General features: G+C 41.3%; 2 protein-coding genes across 3 annotated transcripts in view; one reads left to right on the top strand and one right to left on the bottom strand.

Annotated features, from left to right (window-relative positions):
* Positions 1-12,766, top strand: part of MAP7D3 (MAP7 domain containing 3) — a 45,743-nt gene extending 32,977 nt beyond the window's left edge. Inside the window, exons 14-21 of one of the 2 annotated variants that reach the window (XM_032196529.1) lie at positions 4,418-4,553; positions 5,623-5,803; positions 6,993-7,097; positions 7,359-7,412; positions 7,836-7,929; positions 8,458-8,656; positions 9,609-9,904; positions 11,277-12,766. In XM_032196529.1, coding sequence (XP_032052420.1) covers positions 4,418-4,553; positions 5,623-5,803; positions 6,993-7,097; positions 7,359-7,412; positions 7,836-7,929; positions 8,458-8,656; positions 9,609-9,904; positions 11,277-11,284 — 1,073 coding nt within the window. In that variant the 3' untranslated portion in view covers positions 11,285-12,766. Of the gene's footprint in view, positions 1-4,417; positions 4,554-5,622; positions 5,804-6,992; positions 7,098-7,358; positions 7,413-7,835; positions 7,930-8,457; positions 8,657-9,608; positions 11,111-11,276 lie in introns of those variants that run through there. The other variant, XM_032196528.1, reaches the window with a different exon arrangement.
* A 1,392-nt stretch (positions 12,767-14,158) lies between these two features.
* FHL1 (four and a half LIM domains 1) overlaps positions 14,159-23,147 on the bottom strand; it is a 37,105-nt gene continuing 28,116 nt past the window's right edge. Inside the window, exons 2-6 of the mRNA XM_032196530.1 lie at positions 17,420-17,601; positions 16,822-16,999; positions 16,151-16,320; positions 15,384-15,570; positions 14,159-14,611 (exon numbers count right to left, since the gene is read on the bottom strand). Of these exons, the coding sequence (XP_032052421.1) occupies positions 14,457-14,611; positions 15,384-15,570; positions 16,151-16,320; positions 16,822-16,999; positions 17,420-17,601 (872 nt within the window). The 3' untranslated portion in view covers positions 14,159-14,456. The remainder of the gene's footprint in view (positions 14,612-15,383; positions 15,571-16,150; positions 16,321-16,821; positions 17,000-17,419; positions 17,602-23,147) is intronic.

Here is a 23,147-nt window from a genome sequence, read left to right as displayed (position 1 = left end):
TAGAAATCCTGTTTGCCTTCTGGACTTCAGGTTGTTGAGAGATCTGTTAGCTTGAGGCTTGCAAAGTCAGTAGTTAAACTATACAAAGGTCTTTCAATGCATTCAATAGTTCTTATAATTGCTTGTGTAGAAACTTGCTTGTGGGAATAAATCAACTATTGGTACATCTCTGTCTGAAAGCTAGTTCTCACAAAGCTAGAAGGCTGCCTCAGTCTGGATTTCAGTGAACATGCTGCCTCAGGGAAAAAGTGGTCAGTGAATGTGTCACACTGAGAAATTACTGTGGTAGATTAAGGAGAGCCGTATACTGGATAAACAGTTAGTCTCCTAGTCCTTTTCATTGTGCCAAGTAAGCGCAGCCTCTGTCCCTCTTACTGGAAGAACACCATGTGCCATCTCCAGAACAGAGTCTGGGAGAGCCTTCTGATGAGGTCTTGAAGGCATTACTCTGTGGAGAAGGACTTAGGGGAGACTTAAGAGGAAAAGGTGGGATCTCTGGAGTTTATACTACAGCCAATGGGCAGTACTGAGGGTGAAAATCCTTCAGAAATAGGTAAGTGGGAACATATGCTTGCTGCACGTTACTGCATGTACAGTTCCTGTTGTGCATTCCTCAGCTGCTACAGTTGTCTGTGATTTTTGAGACACTTCCTGACATTATGTGATGTTGGATGTGAAATACTGTTAGTCATCTGAAGAACTCATTTATGGTATAGTTCTTTGAGCATATGTTCCTGTAGAAGGAAGCTCAGATATTGTAGTCAAATGTCAATGAGTTGCATATGCGTCTTCAGTGTCACGTCATTCATCTTTGCAGTCAGAATGTCCATCTCTCGATGCACATTGTGATAAACGTCTTGCATGCCTCAGAGAGGGCATAATCAATTGTTAATAGTGTCAGCAGTTGGTTGAAACCTCTATAACATGTCCTATTCCTGTATCTTCCAGTTCTGGAATACAAACACCTGTCCTTGTTCCTTGGATGCTTCACCTGTCTCCTGTCTGCACTGATTTCTGGAGCTGCATTAGCCCAGTTTATCAGTTTCCATTTTATTTAATTGCTAATCTCCAAGCTAGCCATCTTTGTAGTGGTTCGTAATGGGGCTGGGTGAAGCTCTTCATCTTTGGCACATATGAGGAAATTGTGGCCATGTTCTTCAATCTAGAGATGATGTGGTTTATCTTTTTCAATGTCTTGGTACAATGCAATATTGCCAAGAGAGGCAAAATCTTTGCTCTTATTAAAAAAAAAAAAAAAAAGTTGCTTTCACTTTTCACAGTGTGTGCAATAGATAATGAAGAAAAGGGACTAATGATGGATATCTGTGTAGACAGTTTACCTTCTGGGTTGGTGCAATACCATATTTCAGGCAGCTTCTGAAATCAAAGCACACCAATGGCATATGGCAAATCAGTCTCCAGGTCTTGTAGGTTCAACCTAATTTCAGCTTTGTGTACTTCTGGCTTCATACCATCTCTTCACCCTCAAACTAAGCTTGATTGCCTGTTGCTGACAGACAGCAATCAAGTCTTTGTCTTGCTCTTTGTGTCTTCATACTAAAATACACTGTTCTGCAGTAAAACACTTTCTTATTTTTCAGTGACTCGGAGCAGTTGTCATTTCTGGCAGCAGCCTTTCGCAGCTTCTTTGAGAGTTAAAAGGCTTGTTTCAACTTTAAGCATAAGTGCTCCTTCATGAGCTCTCACCTTATGCATGATGATAGGTAATAAACTATCATGGAGCCTTGCTTCTTTTCTATCTAAATAGTGAAGGCTTTGGAATATGATTCCTAGATTAACTGTGAATACATGACTTGCCTTGAAATGATCTGGAATCCTCCATGTCTCCAACTAATAGTACAACACAAACACATTTGTGCTCTTGTTGTCAGGCTAGAAAATAACAGTCCAGTAATGAACTGACACCAGTTTCTCCTCACATAGTAGATCTGTGTAGTACTCTTTTCATCTTGTTAAAAAAAAGTCCTGATTAATGGGAGAAGAGGAGGAGATTCAACTTCCACCTCTTCTTAAGTTACAGGTTTCCTGCATCCTTTCTACTTAGCTGGCAGGATAATACTGCTGGAGAGGAACTACTTAGAGCAGTCCATATTCCTAATGGCTGCAAGAATCTTAAAAGCACCTCATTGCTCTTAAACCACAGGCTAGAACTAAGTAAGATCGGCAGATCAGCTATTAGTCCTTTAGAGGCATTTTACAAATGTTCTGAGACAGCTCTCTCACCTGTTTCCCTCTTCACCTTTCTATCATGAAAATGACAGAAAAGAGACAATAATGACAGGTGGGAGTACAATGAAAATGGAGCTGAGTATAAAACTGTAGAATAATATTGTTAAGGCATGTTAGCCATCATGTTGGGAAGTCCCATGTCCAGCCCTATGGAAACAGACTACAAAAGGCCATGAAAGCACTATTGAAGTAACCATATGGGAATTGTCAGTAAAGTTTCAGCAGTTAAAATGCAATAGAAAGATCTTTCATAGACTTGAGGTCTCCTATACTTTTTGTTTTTATGCTCCCCCTGTTCTTTCCACATCTGTGGTATTCTGAATATTTTTTTGACTAATTTTCTATCATTTTTGATACCAGATATTCGTAGTATTTCAAGCTCTTATTACCATGTTATAATCCTAAAACCTATACCTGAAAAGCCTAAAGCTGTTAGGCTTCTTGCTGAGGACTAATTTATCTGTTTTAGATTCAGTTTTGATGGGGGAAAGAGTTAAATCAACCAATTTTGATATTGAGATTCCTGTAGTGTCAAAATGGGGGTGTTGTGCTGGTTGCTGTGCAAGTGCATAATGGAAGATGGTCTTTGATGTAAAACGTGTCTAGTTTAACCTGGCAAGACATTTGGGTGGCAAAGGAGAAGAGAGCCATTTTGATTTTCTTTAGGGTTATATACTGGCAACATTAAGTGTTGCCTCCCCCTTTCAAATGAAAAATTTGCAGAATATAGAAAGAAGAACACTTAGTTCATGCAACTCTTGAGTAGGCAGATTCTGCTAATAGTTCTCACAACTGCAAGGAGCCGATCTTTCGTACTTGAGGAGGAGGTGGAGGAGGTTCCCTTTTGGCAGAGCTCAGATTTAGAAGCATCGTGGTTGGATTCCTGTTTGTACCGACATAGCTGTATTTTTGCCCAAATAAGATGCAATGTGCATTCTGAGGAGGAGCTTCAGTTTCAACACTGGGTAAACCTAACTATCAGAAAACTTTTATGTGACTGCTCTCTGTCAGTGCTGTAATCCTTTTTCTGGGACTGCAAGAACAATTTTTATGCACAAAGCACTACTATGATTCAGCAAATAAGAGTGTACTCAGTGAATTATGCCCTATAGCTGCAGGTAGTGATTACGTGTCCACAGGATTTAAACAGATTTTCAGGTATTAAAGTGCCTAATGATGGCATTGTGTTTTGAATGACTTTTCTTTAGGTTGGAAGCAAAATAACGGATGAAACCCTGATGTCAGTGTTCATGAAAATTAACTTGGCTTGAAGGCTTTCTAAAACTTAAGCAAACGTATATGTGCTAATTTGTGAGATATTAAAAAGAAGAAAGACACATCCTGACCAATGTTACGGTTCTGTTGCTCTACTGACACCAAGAGTGAATATTCAAATGACCTCTAGTAATGGTAGAACAGTGTTAATTCTATAGAGTGGGATAAAAATCATAGTTATTTCCATATATATTGAGAGCAACTGGGTGGCAAGGGATTTTTATTTATTTATTTAAAATATAATTGTATTTATAATATATTTATTTATTTACAATAGCATCTCTGAGGTTCATAACACCAAGCAGGGTGAACAAACAAAAACTGCAGGGCTATATAAATGTCTACTAACCTGGTGGCTGGGGCTGTTTTGATCTCTATGTAAACCGGAGAATGATTTTTTGCTAAAATATGATATTGCTGAAGGCATTAGTATGTGCCTTCAAGGCCAAATTAAATAGGTGATTATTTGAAATGCATTCAATTTTATTAGAAGGAAGTTAAATATATTTCCTGAAGCAGTGTTTCTTCAGTTTTCTTTTAAGCGTTTCTAATTGTATTAGAATGAAAATATCTTATTAGAAATACACTTTAAGTTCCATGGTAATTGGAGAATACCATTAAACTGTATTGTCTGAAACATGGCTGGAATGCTGTAGTTGAAATGATCTGTTATCAGTGTTAGTGAGATGTTGGTGCGCTGCCACCTTCTCTTTAGGACTGCCCTTTGGCTCTTGTGGGCCTCTATACACTGAGTATACTTACTGAGTGATGAGTGCTGATCTAAAAATGTAGTGGGTTGGTTGGCCAAGAAAAAAATCTCACAGTTATAACATCTTTCTTAATTTTAAGTTGCTAGGTCTTTTTAACAGCAATTTTCTTTTAAACGTTGCAGAATCAGGTAGCAAAGCAGTAGCAGGGACCACCACAGCTGAAGAAGCTGCTAAAATCTTGGCAGAGAAACGACGTCTGGCACGAGAGCAAAGAGAGCGGGAAGACCAAGAAAGAATTCAGAGAGAGGAAGAGGAAAGGTAACAGTTCAGGAGAAGGAAATGTTTTCTTTGGTGGGTGTGGTTGAAATGGACACTTCAGTTTTACATTTTCCTAAGCATTAAATTTGAGGTAGGACAAATTGCTGTGTGTATCATTAATCTATACCTCAGTATATATGTAATGCATGGTCACAGTGCAAATCACTGCTTCCTTTTCCTAACAGTCACCAGTACTGCTTTTACTTCAAATCTAAAATGTGTTTTTACGCCATTTATATTTGTTTTGTTGTCTTGAAATATTCAGCCTCTCTGTATGAAACTTTACTTCAATGAATTCAGAAAGTGAGTACATTAAATCTCATTTTAGTGATCCTAAATCTGGATCAGAAATGTAGTAGCTAAATAATTCAAAGAAATAAATCAGTATACATTTGGTTCATCACAAAGAAGTTGTTAACAATAACAATTTTGTGCTGACCATCTTTACTCCAGGCCATAGAGTAAAGTCTGCATAAGGTCCTGTCTAAGCTTCTCTGTACACTATGGAGTATCAGATTTTGTCTGTTCTCTGCTCACTGGGTATTAAGTTGTCATGAACTTTAACAGAGTCTGCTACAGATCAGAAATGCATCACGCCCTTATTGGATTAGATCTGATGCGTACATCTGCATGATCTTGCAGTGAAACACCTCTAGTATATCTCTGGAACTAGGACTATAGAAGAAAAACTGTTTTAGAAAATTTGACGAAATTTGTTTGTCAGTGATTGAGAGCTTCATTCATGTTTTGGATGCAGGTGGTATTTATTAAATAGTTCTCTCTTAATCCAGTTCTCAATCTGACATTCCATTATTGGAAAAGCTGGCTTTGGACTTGTCTTAATCAAGAACATTTAAGTGTATAGATAGTTTCTTTCAAGTTATTCTGCTTTTTCCTTTGACTGGTCTGGATGGTGGCATTTGTAATTCCACACCAGAAAGTATCATTATGCAATTATTCTATGATGGACAAACTGAAAACTTTCTTGCTTTCCTAGTCTGCCTCACATGCATGCACACTTTTAAAGAAGGAAATGTCCAGTCAGTAATCTGTATCTTGGAAACACTAGAATCAGAGAAGAAGAAATGGCCAAGAGAGCAGTTGAAGAAAAAGCACGACGGGAAGAGGAGCTTCGCAAACAGGAGGAAGAAAAGAGAGTGGCTTATGAAGAACAGCAAAGACAAGCTGAAGAGGAAAGAATCCGTCGAGAACAAGAAGAGCAGGAAAAACTTGCAGAGCTTCAACAGCAGGTCTGTTTATTTGTACGATTCTAACTGTGTTCCTTGTACAAAGCTGCTGACATGTTTTTGAGAGGGTTGTCTTTTATTTTCTTTCATAGAACAGTTTTGACAAATCTCTGTGAGGAATGATATGAAGTAGAGTTCATCTTGTCCGTGACAGGAGATTGGTTTAAAGAATATCTTGCAGTTCTTCCTTGTCCTAGTGTTGTATGTGTTTTCTTCCCACATTTGATGAATTCAAGTGTGGGACAGAGGCAGATATTTTGGAAGTTTTCAAAAAATTTTTTTAGCCATCTGGCATGTTACTTTGCACACACAAAAGTATTTGTACTGAGACCACTTTACCACTGTACTGCTGTGTATTATAAGAAAACGGTCTGTTTGGAAAGTCATCCAGCCTCCTCTGATTCCAGATAAGCAAAAAGAAAGATTGGTAGTGTTTCCAAGTCTGCTTTTCCAGTTGCTAGATAGTCTTCCACAGCTAATATATGTGTACCTTTCCAAAGGCGTCTTTCTAAGCGAAGGAAACTGTTTTGAAGAAAGTGGACTTTCTTTAAATGAGATTAATTTTGAAAATCAAGGCAGCTTTACAATGAAGTGATTTATGTTTAAAGAGTTGTATCTTATGGACAGCATTGAAATGTGTCTCTGAACGTATCTTTAAAAGCTTGCTTAAGTGTAGCCGACACTCTAAGTAATTGTCATATGCTTTTATTTTCTTTCCAGTCATAGTGGAAAAGATTTTCCAGTGTAGAAGGAACAGAAGATGCTCAGCACAGAGTATCTTGCAGAGTATACCTCACTGCCAAGATTTTTAAATTAACCTTGAAACATACAGAATTCAGTTGCTGTCCTGTTACTTCATAAATTATCCTTCTTAGAAAAACTTCATCCTGAAGTATAGTTTGAACTCTGACTAGCTAAACAACATCCAGAAGATTTGCATAATTGTAATAAAGAATTGCAATTCTTTTCAAGTCAGTTTTTAAATGTCACAGTAATATAAATTTCATTTCAGTAACTGTATCATTGGCATTTAGCTGCAATGCATGGTACTATTAAATAGCGATTGTCTGCCACTCCTGTCTATCTTAAACCAGAATCTGTAATGGCTCTGCTTTTAGCTCTTGGAATTGAGTTGTGCATAAGATGCTCTTTTTCTTTCCCTTTTATTTTTTTGGCCTTGCTTTGTTTTCAGAGAGAAGAAGCTGAAGCAAAAGCTCAAGAAGAGGCTGAAAGACAGCGGCTGGAAAGGGAGAGAATTATGCAGCAAAATATGCAGGAAAGGCTTGAAAGAAAAAAGGTATGCTGTTTTGAAAGCAGAAAGGTTTCTCAGCCTAAAGTAGTTGTTGAAGTGTTAGTATTAAACTGAGCAGGCAGACTGTCTCAGGTGCATTTAAATAGAAGTAGTAGTTTTTTTAAAGCTAGCTCTGGCTTGTGAGCTTTAACAACAGTGAATAAAGTAGTAAATTTATTAAATATATAATTTATGTGGATGAACATTTAAACCAGAATGCTGAAACATAAAACTCTGTCATTGCAAATATTTTCCCCATTTTAACAGAGAATTGAAGAAATAATGAAAAGAACACGAAAATCGGATCAAAACGAATCCAAGGTACTTGTTTTCTTAGATCTGTAGAATGACCCTTCCCAGAGAAGGCCTTGTCTTGTACCCTATGTTCCTCTGTTATCTTTGAACAAACTGGCTTCCATATGAGGGTAAAAGTTCTGGCACACTAGAGTAACGTTCAGTAGCTTTCCATGGCATACATTCTTCTGCATTGCTTGTTCAGACCAAATGTCTTTGCATTTTTGTTCTAGGCATATAGAAACAATATGATCTGGCATTACCACTTGCAGATCAATTCCAAAACCTACTGATTGGTAATGATTTTTTTAAAAATTAACCATTCTTCTTGGGCTTTGGGCTAGCCTCTGGAATAGCATGAGAGCTAGGATTGAACCATTTGTGAAATGCTGTGAAATGCAAGCAATTGTGAATAAGCAAGCAATTATGAATAACACTTCCTGAATTCAGTTGCAGAATGAAGGGAAGTCTTCCTCCGAGGTTATCGAGGGAGAAGACATTGAAGAGGAGGAAGAGTTGGGACTTGAGAAGACCAATCAATCAGGTAAGGAAATTTGGTGAGAGATCTAAGTCGCTGCCAGTGTCTCAAGTGTTGTTTTAGCAGTGTTAAAATGTCACTCAATTTATAGCATTGTGATGATCTGAGACACAAATTCCAGAAAAGTCACAATCTCTGCTTAAATAGAGTACATAGTTGCTAGTTATAATAGAATAATCCTTATAATAATATATATCTTATGATAATAATACCATAACATGTAATTAATATATTATATTATTAATATTATAATATTAATATAATAATCCTTATAATAGAAGCTATTCAGAATTATTAATGCAAAAGGATTTGTGTATGAAATGCAGGCAGCATGTTTTCTTTTTACAAATGTATTTTGAAAGTGAAAAACAAAAATCATGTTGTTATAGCTTGCCTTTAGATTAATTTCTCTACAGAAAGAGAGTGCATCAAATTTTGGCTAGGATAGGTCATTTTGACACTTGTATTTTATTCATTTAGAACAGCATATCTGTTACTGAAGCTCTGTTTTTGTTTTTTCCTTCATACTTCCAGGAAAACTAAATGGTGTTGACTTACTCCAGGAAGTCAAGGGGCAGAAAGAGGGCTGTTTACAGACTGCACATAGCTTGATCTCTACAGAATTTGAGCAACAAGACATGTCAGAGTTGAAGGCCAGTGAAGTATTTATGAATGGGAGCGATTTGAAAAGCGGTGACGGATCTCTACTCTTTACTGAATTAAAGGATTCCAGGTGAGTCTGTGTAGGTGGCTGTTTTATTGTCAAAGCAGTTATCTGTCACACAAGAAATCCCTCTGTGTTTAAATTCAATTTACTACTGTATGTAGCACTGGATCAAATTTTGCACCCCACTAGTTTTCTGGTATTTCTCTGGCTTGCTCTGGGCACATGGTATGTACATGCTGTCAGTTTGCAGGTTCTTGCAGAGTCAGTTAGCTCAGGGTAACTGTTTGTTTAGATGACACCATGTTGACAGTACAGGCTTTGCTAAGTGATACACATAGCCAGCAACATCGCAGCGTTACTTGTAAAGAATGGTATTGACTTGAAAACTTTTTCCATTGAAATAGCTAGCAGTTCTTTTCATTAACAAAATGTTCAACAAGGAGAAGGGGGGATGAAACTGAAAAGGAAGAATAACCTACAGGAAGTTCTAGAACAATTCTAGTTGTGCTGAAACAGCAGATAAAACACAGAAACCTCCCTTAATGGGATTTTTTTTTTGGTATTTCAAATTTTATCTCTTTAAACATAGTTATTCCTATGTAATAGTGGAAAACGTGTCCTCTCATGCTAGTTCCATTTGCTCATCTAAATGCTAAAGGTTTAGAAATGACATTGCAAACTTTTATTTTTTTTAATTAAGAGGAGAAATGCACAGTGCTAAAATTAATAGAGGAGGGCTTCTTTAAACTTGCTGGTTCTTCATATCATTTCTGGAGCCAGACCTTACCTGAAAGTTATTAGTATAGTAAAAAGTTGTTACATGCTGGTGGGTCGTTCTTCGCCACTGGCTCTTGGATGGGAGATCCCATGTGGCAGCTGGAGGAGCTCATCTAGGGATGCCCTTCAGAATATGCACTGCTTTGCAAGCTGTGTAGACTGCTAATTCAGCTGGCCTGTAATGAATCTAAAGAGTAAATATCTAGAAATTGTAATGCTAGTATCCATTTGCTTTTTCCAGCCATCCTGCAAAAGAAATGGTTATTGATGACTCAGTGAAGTTGGGTGTTAATGAAGCTGATCATACAAGTGGACTTATTCAGAATCTTAATGGAAAATCTGATTCATGGACTTTTGAGGAGTTTATTGACGTTGGAGTACATTCCAGGTCAACAAAACTGAGTTCAGACAGTCTCTCTGCTGATAACTGTAATCAAAACTTGAATGATGCTGCTACAATACCTTCTAGTCCCAAATTGGCTTATGAGGAAGATGGTGCAGTGAATTCTTTGACCAAACCTATAGATTCTTCATCAGGTAATCCAAGCTGATTTCCCTATCTATCCCCTCCTCTGGCTGGATAATTAACTTTGTTGCATTTTTATTCTCCTTGCCTTAACTTCAGCTTCTTATTTTCAAGGCACTTTTTCCAATGTGTAGACTGGAGGAAAAGCTCCTTCTTTAGTGCTTGTAACTTGAATTCTGTCAAAAGGAGTCACCAACTGATGCCTTTTTAGGGATTTGCTCTATACAGCAGCTCAGGCCTGACATCAAGGCTCTTCCAAAGACACAGCTGAGCCCCTGTGAAGCTCCTGTTTCTCCTATCAGCACTCAAGCCCATCTGTTGTATTTTAGGCTTCTTCTAAAACGTCTTAAATGGCACGTTACTTTTGAAGATACTAACAGTTTAAAAGGTGTCTGATGTAACTCTACAGACAAGACCTGGCTGCTTTCCCCTTTCCACTCCTAGGCATGTTCTGTAACTTTTTGATGCTGATCTGCATGGTCTTAAAAGGTCTTTCAGGCTCTGGCAAGATATTAGCTGTCTTCTATACTTACCATAGCATAGTCTTTCACTTCACTGATGGGTGTAACACCAACCTTAAATTCCACCAACGGTTGTATTGCATTTTGGGAGGAGTAATAAAGCTACATGCACAATACTCAGAATTTTCTGAAAGAAACAGGGTTGCATCTGAAGCCAAACGTACTTGACAACCCAGGCCCTGATGCAGTACAGCACAGTGTGTCAGAGAGGCTTCAGCATACTAGTTTTCATAAGACTAAACTGCTCTGTTGTCGTAGCTAAACCCCAAATGAGCGTACTCACAGCAGGAGATCTCTGTCCACGAGATAAATGACTGCGTGAAGAGTTGAAATAAATGACAGTGGGGAAAAAACAAGACTTGCTATCTACATTTTCTTTAAGTGATGTGTAGCACCTTTTTTGATTAAAGTATAGCACTTTTCTAGACTGAACTGTTTCCTGAGTCTCCTCTGTCACTCTGCGTCATCTGAGTTTTGGTCTTAAGGACATAGTTATATTGAGACTTTCCTCCAGGCCTCTACTGTGTAGGCTGTGGGAATAAAATGATTTAATGTGATATTGCTGATCACATTTTTTTTCTGATCATTTACTCCTTAGTGAGGAAAGAGTTGCCTTTAATTTTGAATGTAAATGTGTTTTGAGATAATCCGTTTTAAGAATTGTGTATGCAACTCTGGAAACAAGTGCTCATATTTAAAAAAAAAAAAAAAAAAAAAGCTACTATGTTGATTTTGGACTGTGAGTTACTAAGTGGGTCTGTGTGCACCCCCTCACACGTAGACTCTGACAGTGATGATAGATGTATGTAGAATACATGCAGTATGATGGTTAAATATTTTCTTTTCTTTGCTCTCTGGACAGAACTGTGAACACTAGAGACCTGGAAATAATCTGATTGCACTGCAGTAATCCAGTGTTTTATCAAGTACCGAAGGCCTTGTTTTGAAAAGCTGCTTGTTTGCCTTTATCCATCTTCAAGTTTGAAAAAAAAAAAAAAAGCAAAAACACATCAGGGGAGGGATGACAAACTTCTAGATTTGCACCTTGAAACATTTCAGGGAGACTATTGTGCTGATGTTCCTTTTCCATTTGTTTAGTTAATTGTTGGATAGGATTTCCTTGTCTAAATATTACTTACTTCCCTCTGACAGACTTTACGCTAACTTGTTTAAGTCTTTTTTGTTTTCATACCAGTAATGTACAGCAATGTGCCACTGCAGACTTTCCAGTTTGCTACTGGTCAGATTTTAGATACTCCTAAAATGGCACTTGATGAAATAAGACTTTTTCAGTGGGTGTTAAAGCTCAAATTCATTTGTAATGTCCTAGAAAAAAGCTGTACGCTTTCATTCACATGCTATTTTTTAAATGCAAAATTGAGTATCTTCAGCTTTGAATTGAGAAGGAAAAATTTGTATTTTCCAACATCAAGTTTCAAAATATTTCAAAAATGTTGAAATTTCAAAAGTTTCAAAATGCAGCATTGTATCATCACTAATATATTTTAATCTACTGGAAAACATCAAAACATTTTACAGGATATGCACTAATGTTACAAAAAATGTTGAATACCTAGATTTGTTTGTCATAGTGCAGTTTAACATGTCATGCTTTTAAAAATGTTTTCCTTCTGATTTATTTATCTACACTCATGTAAGTATTATTTTATTGTGTACATAACAGTATTAGACCATTGAAGTCATGTTTTGTTCATGTTACTGTTAATTATTCTAAGTGTTCCTGTTCTAGCTTTATAACAGACTGCAAGCTGCATATATATATATTTCCCTTCCCCTGAAGCCTGTATTAAGTAATCTATTTAACCTAAACTTGCCTGCTTTTTACAGCATGAAGAGATTAACTAAGCATCTTCTGAAAACTGCTACTAAAAGTAATACTGCAGTCTTGTTCTTATGTCTGCTGTAATAGATATACTAAATAAGTGATTAATTTAAAGAATAGCTGTCTCAAATCCTGCTATAAACCATTGGCTGATAGTTCAATTAAAGTGAATCATCCAAGTGGCAGCTGAATTTTAAGTGGTTAAATGCAAATGTTTTTGCTGGAACTGCGTTCTTTCCTCAACATCTGCAATTGCAATAGGAAACCCTCAGCCTTCTTGCTCTCACTATTTGCTATTCAGAATATGTTAGAACTGTTTTAGACTTTAGAGCAGTGCCTTAGGTAAAAAGAAGAATGTATTTTTGTATGATAGTTATTTCAGGCAGAGACAATCACTCTAACAAAGATGCTGATATTTTTTTCTGTGCTGATATTATTTGTCGAATGGTCTGTTACAGCTCTATGTAAATATGTGCGCACTGTTAAATAAACTTTGCAGTTGAACAATGCTTTATTTCTGTAATGCTAAACATTACCTTACTAGGAGCCTCCAACCCCTTGCCGTGTTGAGATGCGCTCTGGTACTGCTCTCTAACTACTCCACACTGCAGAGTCCCAGAATTAGTAGCCTCTTTGGCAGTTGCATTTATATGGTTGGAAAGGTATTTGTACTAACACCTTTAGGTTTTGCTGTGTTTGTACATGCCTATAAGATTTTTCGTAACTGTTGAATTCTTTGACTTGTTTTTTACTGCAAGCCTTTGCCTTTTACTCGTAGCACCAGCATCTTTATGTTCTAACAGTGAGTCTAGAAGTGTTCTGTGGCCGTTGTGGAGCAGCAACCATCACAAAAACAGCAAGGTGCTGCTTTCTATTTATCCTGAGAGATTTCGCTGTTTCTGGTAGGTGTTTGTGAATGAATGGGAATGAGTGTAGTAGCATCTGGTTTATAAATATTTCTTTTTCGTATTATCATTGCTATGGAGGAAAAAAACAACACTTTAAACCAGCATTCAGGTCACTGAAGGGTAGTAGACTGTGTATGGACTGTTGCTGTACATGTGTTCTCCAAAGGGGTTTTTTTCCACACAGGTTGTTCTTGGCAGATGGTCTAGAGTCAGTTCTGTATTTTTTTTAGTTTGTGTAATTTTTTGCTTTGGTCCTCATGTATTTAAGGACACTATGGCAGAAAAGCTGGCTCTCTACTTCACTGTATCAAGGTATCAGACTTGATTGCAGTAGCTCAGCCATAAACGATGTCAATCAGGTAAGATAGAAAAATAGAAAAAAAAAAACAGTTTTGCAGACCGTAGGACTCCAAGCAGGCACTAGTCTCATTTTTATTAAATCATGAAACATATACTGACACGATAGGAGAGCTATGGTCATCGGAGCTATTTTTAAGGCACTTCTAAATGCATGTGCATTTTGCTGTAGTTGAAAGATTTTCTACTTATTAATGGATTAATAATTATATGTAGATGGCCTCATTTAAACAATAGTGTAAAAAAAGCTAGTGAGCAAAACTTTTGACAAACCATGCAAAAATCATAACCAAAACAAGTTTATGGAAACTTAACTAAAGCTAAGTTGTACTGCCAAAAGGTTGTTATATGTAAGAGAAAGACACTCCATACACTTGTTGCAATTTGGTATGGTAAGATAAGCAAAGTTAATATTGAGTTTCTGTTAATGGTGTGATATATATGTACCTGTACTTGTAAAAAGCATAATAATGGACCTCTCTGATCCTGAGTGCAATGTTTGCATCTCTGTTCCAAGGTGCTGAGGCTTGTGCATGCCTTGTTAAAAACACTTCATTGTAAGTTCTGAGCTTAAATGTATACTAAAGTTTAAAATTAGCTTTTTTTTTTTTTTTTTTTTTTTTTTTTTTTTTTTTAAGTTTAAGCCACACACAGATTATGGTACTACTTGGAATTCTAATGCTAAATCTAAATGGCGTTTCAGGCCTTTACACCAATAGTTACTTGAAAGCAAAGTTAGCTTTTTGCAACAGTACATGCTTTCTTGCTGCAGGAGCTTCAAAAGTTAAACCTGGTATATTTAGGCTATTTTAGTCTGTTTTATGCTCAAACAGAAAAAGGTAAAATTCTTAACATGCAAAACCTGCACCTTTACCAGGACTATTTTGAAAAGCAGGCCTTTAAAATCCATTTTATAGTAGTTGCTGTCTGCTCCTTACAGTCGTTTGGGACACTCAGCACAGTAAATTTTTCCATTATGGCAAACAAAGCGCTTGTTGGCCAGACCACGGGCACACTTTGTGCATTTGAAACAATAATCGTGCCAGGATTCATCTTCATAGTTAACCACACTGGTTCCTCTTCCAAATCCTGCTAGGAGAGAAAACAATTATAGGACGGCGATAGTAGCTTTTCCCGTGGCTGGGTTAGTCCATCAAGCAGCAGATCCCATTCTTTCTGCCTCCCGTGTGACCGTATTTATAACATTTAAAATACTAGCCCAAAATGCAACTGAACTGCACTGTTTGCTGCTCTGTATTAGAGAGATCCAGGCAGTTTAGCATAGGTATGTGCGGCTTGTCTACAACTAGCTTTTCCCTTGGATCTTTTTCCCAGGGAACAGTCAAGCTAATGGAAAGGTCAAGACAGAGCAAGAAGAGGTTGGGCTAAACAGTCTACCTTGTTCTTACAAGCTCAGATCTATGCTCTGAAATGCTGAATCAAATCCAAGACTTACAGGACTAGCAGGATAATGCACACATTTCAGAGCTGAGTCCTGTGCAATTTTCATATGCAGTCACTTACTGGGGCATGTAAAATATATTAGAAGTTAAACAAATTGTCAATTTAGGGCAATATGACACTGCTCTTTTTAGACTTCCAGTTCCAAGACTAAGATTGAAGTGGGAACAGTTCTACCTGGGACAGTTTGGAGGTAAATTTGAGGAGTTCAAAAGGTTAAGAGCTCAGTTACTAATTCAGCCTCCATCCAACAGCACATGGGTTATATAAATTGTTGGAAAAGGGCTAGGGATATTTGAACTGCTTCTGGTGTTGGTGGCCTCTGAGCTGCATCCCTTTGGCGATCACAGTTCTGACTTTAAGTACCCAGCGCCCTCAAGCTGCATTTATTGCAACATACCTGTAATAGGATTCTTGCAGCCAGCACACTTCTTGGCAACACATTCCTTGTAGCACTCAACACAGTAAAACTGATCCTCTACGGCTGTGAAGCGCTTCCCACCCAATTGCTTCTTGCAGTTGGAGCAAATGAAGCACTCTGAATGCCAAGGCTGTTCCTGGTAAGTGAGACCTCCAGAAGTGATGGGCTAGGAGGAAAAGGGCAGGGAAGAGGATTCAGAATCAGTACAGAAGAGAATAGGTGACACAGGTATGGGGTGTATGGTATAGGGGAGCTTTGTTATGGTGAAGATCACTTGAAAGTTTTCATTAAAATGAAATATTGCAACACTTAAGTTCCTTTGGACTGAAATCTTGCATGCCTGGAGCTTTCATAAGAGTTTATTTTACCTGCAATGACACTGCAATTCTACATTAATCTATTGCAAAAGTGTACAACAGCTGTTTTGCAAAACATTGTTTTGTAGCTTGAATACACAATACATGCTAGAGAGCTATAAACCTTCTTAGCCTTGCCCTCCCTAAAGCTAGCATATGTCTGTGCTTACTTTGTTTCAACAGATTTACACCCTACTCAAGTACTCATGTGCCACAGCCTCTAGCTCTCACATTATTACGTTACCAGCTGCTTGCACCAGTATCTCAAGGAAGAAACATAAGCAATGGTACAGCTACAAGATGATCTGTCTGGTGGTTTACTCTCCTAGCTTCTAACAGACGTGTTAGGGCCAGTTCTGGCACCTGCCCCTGCAAAGTGGAAGGACTTACATTCTTGCATTTAGCACAGGTCTTGGCAAATTTATGCTCGTGGCAGGAGACACAGTAGAAGTCATCACCCTTCGGGAAGAAACTCCCAGATCCAATCACTTGCTTGCACTGACTGCAAGTGAAACAGTCCTTATGCCAGACCATCTTCTTGTATTCAACGTTTTGGTCTCCTACAACAGACAGAAATAACTTGTTAGGTGGGATTTCAGGCCTGTGACAAGCTCCCCACCTCATGCAATGTAACATACCTGTAGGCAAGACCTGCCCATACAGGACCTTAATCATAACATGGACAAGGGAAGCACTGTTAATTTCTACATCCAACTTCAACTAGCCAGGGCCTTCCAGATTTTCTTAGGCATTTAGTCAGTTAGGTACCAGATCCTTTCTGAGAAGAGGATCTTCATTTGCAGAGCAATGCTTTTGGTAGAATTTACCTAATACTGACTATTAAGGTGAACAATCCACATGAGGGTTAACTGCAATGCAGCCTTTGAATACTTGTCTACAAAGGACAGGTAAGAGCAGCAGTCAAAACGTGTACCACTTCAGTAGTTCTGCAGATTTTCACCGTGATGCTCCTAACTGCAGCCTGCACAGCTCTTTTAACCTCCATGGTTTTGCCCTAGAACAGCACTCAGCATTCATATCAGTATTGCTAGTACCAGTACCTGCAATAATAGGCTTGAAGCAGCCCTTACACCTGGGTGCGTCCTCAGTGGCAGTGCAGTTACTACACCAGACCTTGTTGTTCTCCCTTAGCATGAAGGGCTCGTTCACCAAGGATGTGTAGCACTTGAAGCAGCGGAAGCAGGTGTCATGCCAGTAACGGTTCTTGAAATGCAGCTCCTGCAACAAACAGAAACAAAGTGAGCAATAAGCCCTTTTCTTTTGCTGAGCAGCTCTAAAACTAGTTCTTAAGCAGGGCTGCACTCAGTGTTTCAGGGTGCAACTCAGCTGCGAGCAGCTGGGGAAGGCCATTTAACCAAAAGCACTGGCACAAGGGCCTTACTTATAATCGCATTCAAATTGCTACAGATATGCGGGGTTTAAATTCACCTTGGACTTTCAAACTTCAAGCTTTGGGATTCAAGGTTCTATAAGTGTGGTCTTTTCATGTCATCTTGTTCCTTCTAGCTTAGGTGTATGTTATTATTGCCATAAACATAAAGCAATAAACACTTGAAAAACTGGAAAAAAAAAAATATAAATCCTATGTTTCCAAGTGCTTTGCCCATAAGATGAGTCTTTTGGGAGTCCTCACCGTACCTTGGAGTCGGCACCGATGGGTTTCTTGCACTCAATGCAGGTGTTGGCACAGATCTTGTCAAAGCACTTGACACAGCAGTGGCGGCCCTCCTTCTGCACGTACTTCTTCCCCTGCAGCGGGTCACGGCAGTAATAGCAGTCAAAGCGCTCTGACATGGTGCCCACAGTGTAACTGCCGGGCCCTGCAAGAGGAAAAAGGGTAAAGTTAGAACACCGAAGCCCTGATAACTGCTCAAGCTTCTTCCCATTACTCCTCATCTGTCCAGACCCAAGATGGCTCAGCCACGAGCAGACAGTGGGGTTATGTGCCTCGAGGGCTTGTTGCTAGAGAAAGCAGCTTCTGGAAAACAGAAAAAATTGCCCCAACGGTGCTATCAGACAGCTCAATGGTTTACAAAACAAGACAGCTCTCTACCAGCTGCACAGGCATTTTCCAGGCATCTCCTGCTTTGCCTTTAGGGCCTAGAATAGGCTAACACCATCGTGCTCAGAGAGGCTGGCTGCAGTAGACAACCTGCGTTCAATCACATCAATCATGAACTCATACACCTAGTAAAGGATGTCACATATTGACATGTCCCACGTCGTGTATTGCCACTTAGGATGTAGGGAGAGAAGTACCAGGAATTCAGAAAAACGTAGGCTAGAGCATTCAGCTCTGTGGGCTGGCTCCTGGCTGTGCTGCGGAGCTCAGCAAGGTCAGGGGCCGCCCTGCCTCCTGCAAGCACTATGCTTGCTGCTGCACTTAGCATAAGCAATGTGTTAGTAACGCAAATATTTTCAGTTCCCTTAATAGCCATCCAAGATCCAAATGCTAAATTTCTGCCTACAGAGAGGCAGGATGGGCTCTGGCCAAACACAAAAATGCAGCTCTCTGCCTCCTGGAGTGCAAACTGCTGTGCTTGCAGCGCTGGCGAGCTTGCTTGCTCCATGGCTCCAGGAACACAGTTGCTGGAGAGGGGAGCAGAGTCACACAACAGTCTTCCCCCATCACCTTCTTAAGAGGAAGGATACTGAACTGTTTTATTTACTCGTTTCACATCAAGCAAGGATAATGATACGTAATCACTCAGAGCGACTTGGTTCATTACGGCAGGCCCACTGCAGGGCTGGCAAGATCCCGTCTGAGGCACGGCATTATCTGAGCAGAAATCACCGCCAACCAAGAGCAGAATAGTTTCCATGTTTCCAGCCTAAGCCTGCAGCCCGCTGCAGCCCTCCGAGGCCTTTTGTGCAGCTTCCAGCTGCCTGTTTCACTAGGCTTTCACATATAAAGTCATGAGGAAAAACAAGAAAAGACCTTTTACATTCTTACATTTAAAGAAACTTCTTCAGTTCATGCCAGCAGGACTGGCCCAATGCATGACTGCTCCCCATGGCCAGCTGGCTAATGCTCCAGCTGCGAGCCCAGCTGGGTGTGGGGGTCTCTTGACCAGAGGATTTTCCACTTTGGCCAGAGATATAAGCTCACACTTTCCACAGATACTTGCCCCAGCCTGCACCCAGGCTCAGCCTTCCAGACCACCTCTGCTAAGTAACAGCTCTCTTCATTTCCCCACGCCCTTCCTCAGAGGAAGCCAGCAAAGCCCAGCCCAGAAGGCTGCAAAAGCCCTTGGAGGATATACGAGTCCCCGTGCATGTGTCTCCTGCATGCCTGTGGCCCCAGCTCAGCAGAGCTCTGCTTCCCCGTACTACAAGCAAGCTGGGATGCAACCTTAACCTTCATCAGTAACTGGACAGGAGCCGTGGCAGCAGTCTGGCAACGGGACGTCAAGAAGAAATTTAATTATTCTTTTCCCGATGGAGCTGAAGCACTGGCACGGAGTGAAAGAGAGAAGGATGCAGCCAGGCAATATAAACTGCTGCTGCTTCCTCTTGTTAGGTGCAGGAGGCCTTTCACACTTCCCTGCATAGCCTCACCTTGGACCCTGTCAAGCCCTGGTTTCAGGGTCAAAAAGCACTGAGACCAAAATCGCTCCCACTGTGGTTGGCTGCTTTGCTGTCTGTGACAGCAGAAATCAGCACAACGGTATAAATCAGAACCAATCTTGGGGTTTTGGGGTGTAGAGAAGATGCTCTAGGGTAGCTGTCATCCCTAGAAGGCCTGTGGGTCCCCTAGTGCTTGCCCTTGGCTGCTGGGTGCTGCGTGGGCAGGACTACCATGTTGTTATGGCATGAGGACCCGCTTACACAACCACTTGGACACCTGCCCAGCCCAGTAATTATAGATTTACCATCAACTGTGTAGCCCATCCTGATAGCCTGACACTGGCACGAGAGCCCCAGCCCACAGGATCATTGCTGCTGCCTCTGCGAGCAGCAGGGCTCAGCAAACACAAACGCACATCAAACCAAACACGTCCTGACCCGGGCACTTGCTACCCTGCAAGCCCAGGCAGTGGAGCAAGCTGGAACATTTCTGTTCCAGAAAACAGTACAGAGGATCCTGAGGAGAGAAACTTGACACAGGGAGGCAGCAGCAGAGGCAGGGGCTGGGTTCACACCCTTCCCTTCCCTTCCCTTCAACTTACTGAAGCAGAGGCCGAGCTGGCCAGCATTGAGCTCTGTGGGGACCAGGGCTGGAAACGCCGCCTTGCCAAGGTCAGGAGACGGCCACGTCCTGCTGACAACTACGCCAAGGGTTGTGTTTGTGCCGGTTCAAGTAAATGAAACAAACAAACAGCTGGGAAACATGGAAACTATGTGAGCCACCGCCAGCCCTGCAGAGCTGTATCAAGCGAGTGGGTTTTATTTAGAAGAAACGCAGTTGTACAGAGTCCAGGGCAAATGGTATCGAAACGCTCCTGATATCAGGTTTAGGGTTGCTTTCAACCAGATGTAATTGTGAGCATATGGCTCAGGGAGTAACACGATCCAGTGTTCTCGTGCAACGCATCATCTGCTAACGTGAGACACACATTTATCACAGTAGCTTTAGAGCCCCACAGACAATTAGAAGCTCCTGGCAGCCCCAGGAGCTTCTGCCCACCTTGTGCCATCTTACGGACCCAAAAGCCCCTCTCATACCTAAGCTGTGGCATGAATTTGTTCCCAGCTCTTACAGGAGCTTTCTGCCCTCAGCAGAACCACCCCTGCCCTAATCTAGACCTAGAAAGCCACCTCTGTCCTCTTGCCTGCCATGAGCACACAAACACTGACCGTGTTGTCCCAGCAAATGTGTGTCTGCCCACCCCTGCCAAGAGCCCACACCAGCCACACCGTCCCCTACAACCCTCCCCCAGGAGCAGCCCAGCAGGGGCTGGTGACGAGAGCCCAAAAGTAGTGGTAGCAGCTGCACTGGGACCACAGGGACATTTCCCTGGGGTGGAACAAACGTCCATCATGGCTTCAGAGCACGCTGCCCCAAGGAAGAAACGTTTGGCACCCTGCTGCTGCTCCCCCATGCTGTTGAGTCCCCTCTCACAGGAGGCAGACAGAACAGAACGGGCATTTGTTGTGTAACCAAATAAATACATTTTCTGAGTCTAGATTTTGGAAATGATTTATCATGATTTTGGAAATGTTTGTCTCCTTGATAACTTCAGGCTCCAGTTGCTCCATGTTCCCACCACTTAACTTTCCAAAGCTTAACCATGGCCTGTCTTTGTTGACTTGGAAAACAGACGAATCATGAAACTCAGGACACACCAGAAACTACCCCCACTTCAAGCAAGGTGTCCCTCTCCTACCAGCCTGGCAGAGTGCGGTCTAAATGTAGCTCCCTGATGAATTTGGCTACAGCTAAGGGGCGGCTGGCCAGACCAGTGGCCTTCTCGAGTATCAGGGTATTTGGCACAAAAGACCTGCTGGAATTCAACCCTAACATTTACCTGAACACAGAGGTACAAGTTAGCCACTTGTCCCAAAAGAGCATCTGCAGCTTTGCAAAACAGCCCCTTGGCCCACAGACAGACACGCGTGCCTTTCATCTTTCAAACAAAAGTCTCAAATATTTGGGCCCTACAGGTTTCCTGTGCACCTCAAGTCATGCTGATACCGTGCTGTAGAGCAGCCAGAGCTGTCCCAGCTAGTGGTCAGGGCTACACCACTGCAGCACAGCAAGCTTTGGGACTGGAAATGGTGCAGACCTGAGAAGCACAGCCCCACAAAAGCTATGGCATTAACACAAACCCTGCTGCTCCCTTCAGTTCCTGTCTCCCACGGCCCCGTGCTGGTTCATCCCAGTTCAGCGGGGCTGTGTACCACCACACAGCAGCACAGTGGTTTGCAGAACAAATGAAATCAAAGTGCTCAGCAAATGAAGCTGAAGCATAGCTGATAAGCAAAGCACTTAGCACAGGATATGTGTTAATGTCTCTGGGGGATATGTTTAAATGTGATAAACCACCAAGGAAGAACTTCAAGTGCGGTCTCTGAAAACAACCAGGGAAATTGTACTTAAACCTTACGGACTATTCTGTCGCTTAGGAAGGAAGATGAGGCTGAAGCTGTTAACCCTCTGCTGGGGTACTGGGCACACAGGGAAAGAGCAACTGCTTTTTGGCTGTCAGCTTTGTTGTTCTGAGCAGACCGAGTACACAGCCCCCATGCCACCAAGCAGTGACAGCACCTGCCTATTTCAGCTCAGGACCTGGTATCTGCTGCTGTGTCACCCGAGTCGCTACTCTCAGCATTCTTCTATATGTTTTGTGGTTTGCTATAAATACCAGGGAATACCCTTAAAAGAAGCGTCCTGTTAATCAGAAAGGAGAAGCAATGCTGAGAACTGCACCTCAAGGTCACAGGCACACTGCCCTGGACAACAAACATTTCTCTCTTTCCTTTGGCTTTGCAAATCACTTGCAGGTCATTTTCACTGGGAGGGCTGGCAGTAAAGAGCGGAGAGCTATGCTCTCCCATTGCCAGGCTGGGGCACGTGCAAGTCTCATACTCTATAATTCAAAAATTAGTCTGATGATAAAATAGAATCTTCTTTATTTAGAACAAGAATGGTTCCAAGTTCCTCAGGCAGTTGCCAAAATCATTCCCTATGGTCCTATTGCCACCATGTCTGAGCACATCCCAATCATTATTAAATCTTCACAGTTCCCCAGGGAGCAGGGACGTGCTATTAAAAACACCCTGCAAACACATCCCCCAGGGCTGACTTTCACACTTACTACAGAGCTCAGCTAAGGCTAGCAAAGCTCTCGGAGTGCACAGCACCACTGCCTAGAGTAGGCCTGAGCACCGAGGCAGAGTTTAAGCAATGAAGTCCAAACCTTTCCAAACAAGCTAAATCAGTCAAGGCCAAAAAAGTTCTGTTCAGTACCTGTGTGTTACCTTCTCCTCTCTTACACTCCCAGCTTTGCACGGACCTGCACCATCTCAGTAGCTAGGTGCCCTTACCATGCCCAGGTGTCCCCAGGAGCCTGACACGAGGCTTTCTCTGGCTGCGGGGTTCCTGTCCCGGGGCAAGCGCTGTGGCATCCCCCAGGTGATGTGCCAGGGAAAGGGGCTCCCTGCTGCTCTAAGAAAGGACATGGAGCTAAAACTTGGTGGTGGCAGCACTCCAGCTGCAGCATCTGCTCAGCAGACACTTTAGTATTTTATATCAAGCACAACAACGAATGCTGGCAGGGCAGACCCTGCCCTCGGTTCAGGTGGCAGGACCAGCAGCCAGGCTGGACAAAGGCCTTCACACAGACCTGAAGGCTGGTGCATTTCTGCACCCCCTGAAAAGTGCACAGGATGTCAGGTTATCACTGCTGTCATTGCTTCAGTTTAA

This window comes from Aythya fuligula, chromosome 13, assembly GCF_009819795.1.
Source record: "Aythya fuligula isolate bAytFul2 chromosome 13, bAytFul2.pri, whole genome shotgun sequence".
Taxonomy (NCBI): Eukaryota; Metazoa; Chordata; class Aves; order Anseriformes; family Anatidae; genus Aythya; species Aythya fuligula.
The sequence above is the reverse complement of the archived record's forward strand: the minus strand, read 5'-3'. Positions and strand labels throughout refer to the sequence as shown.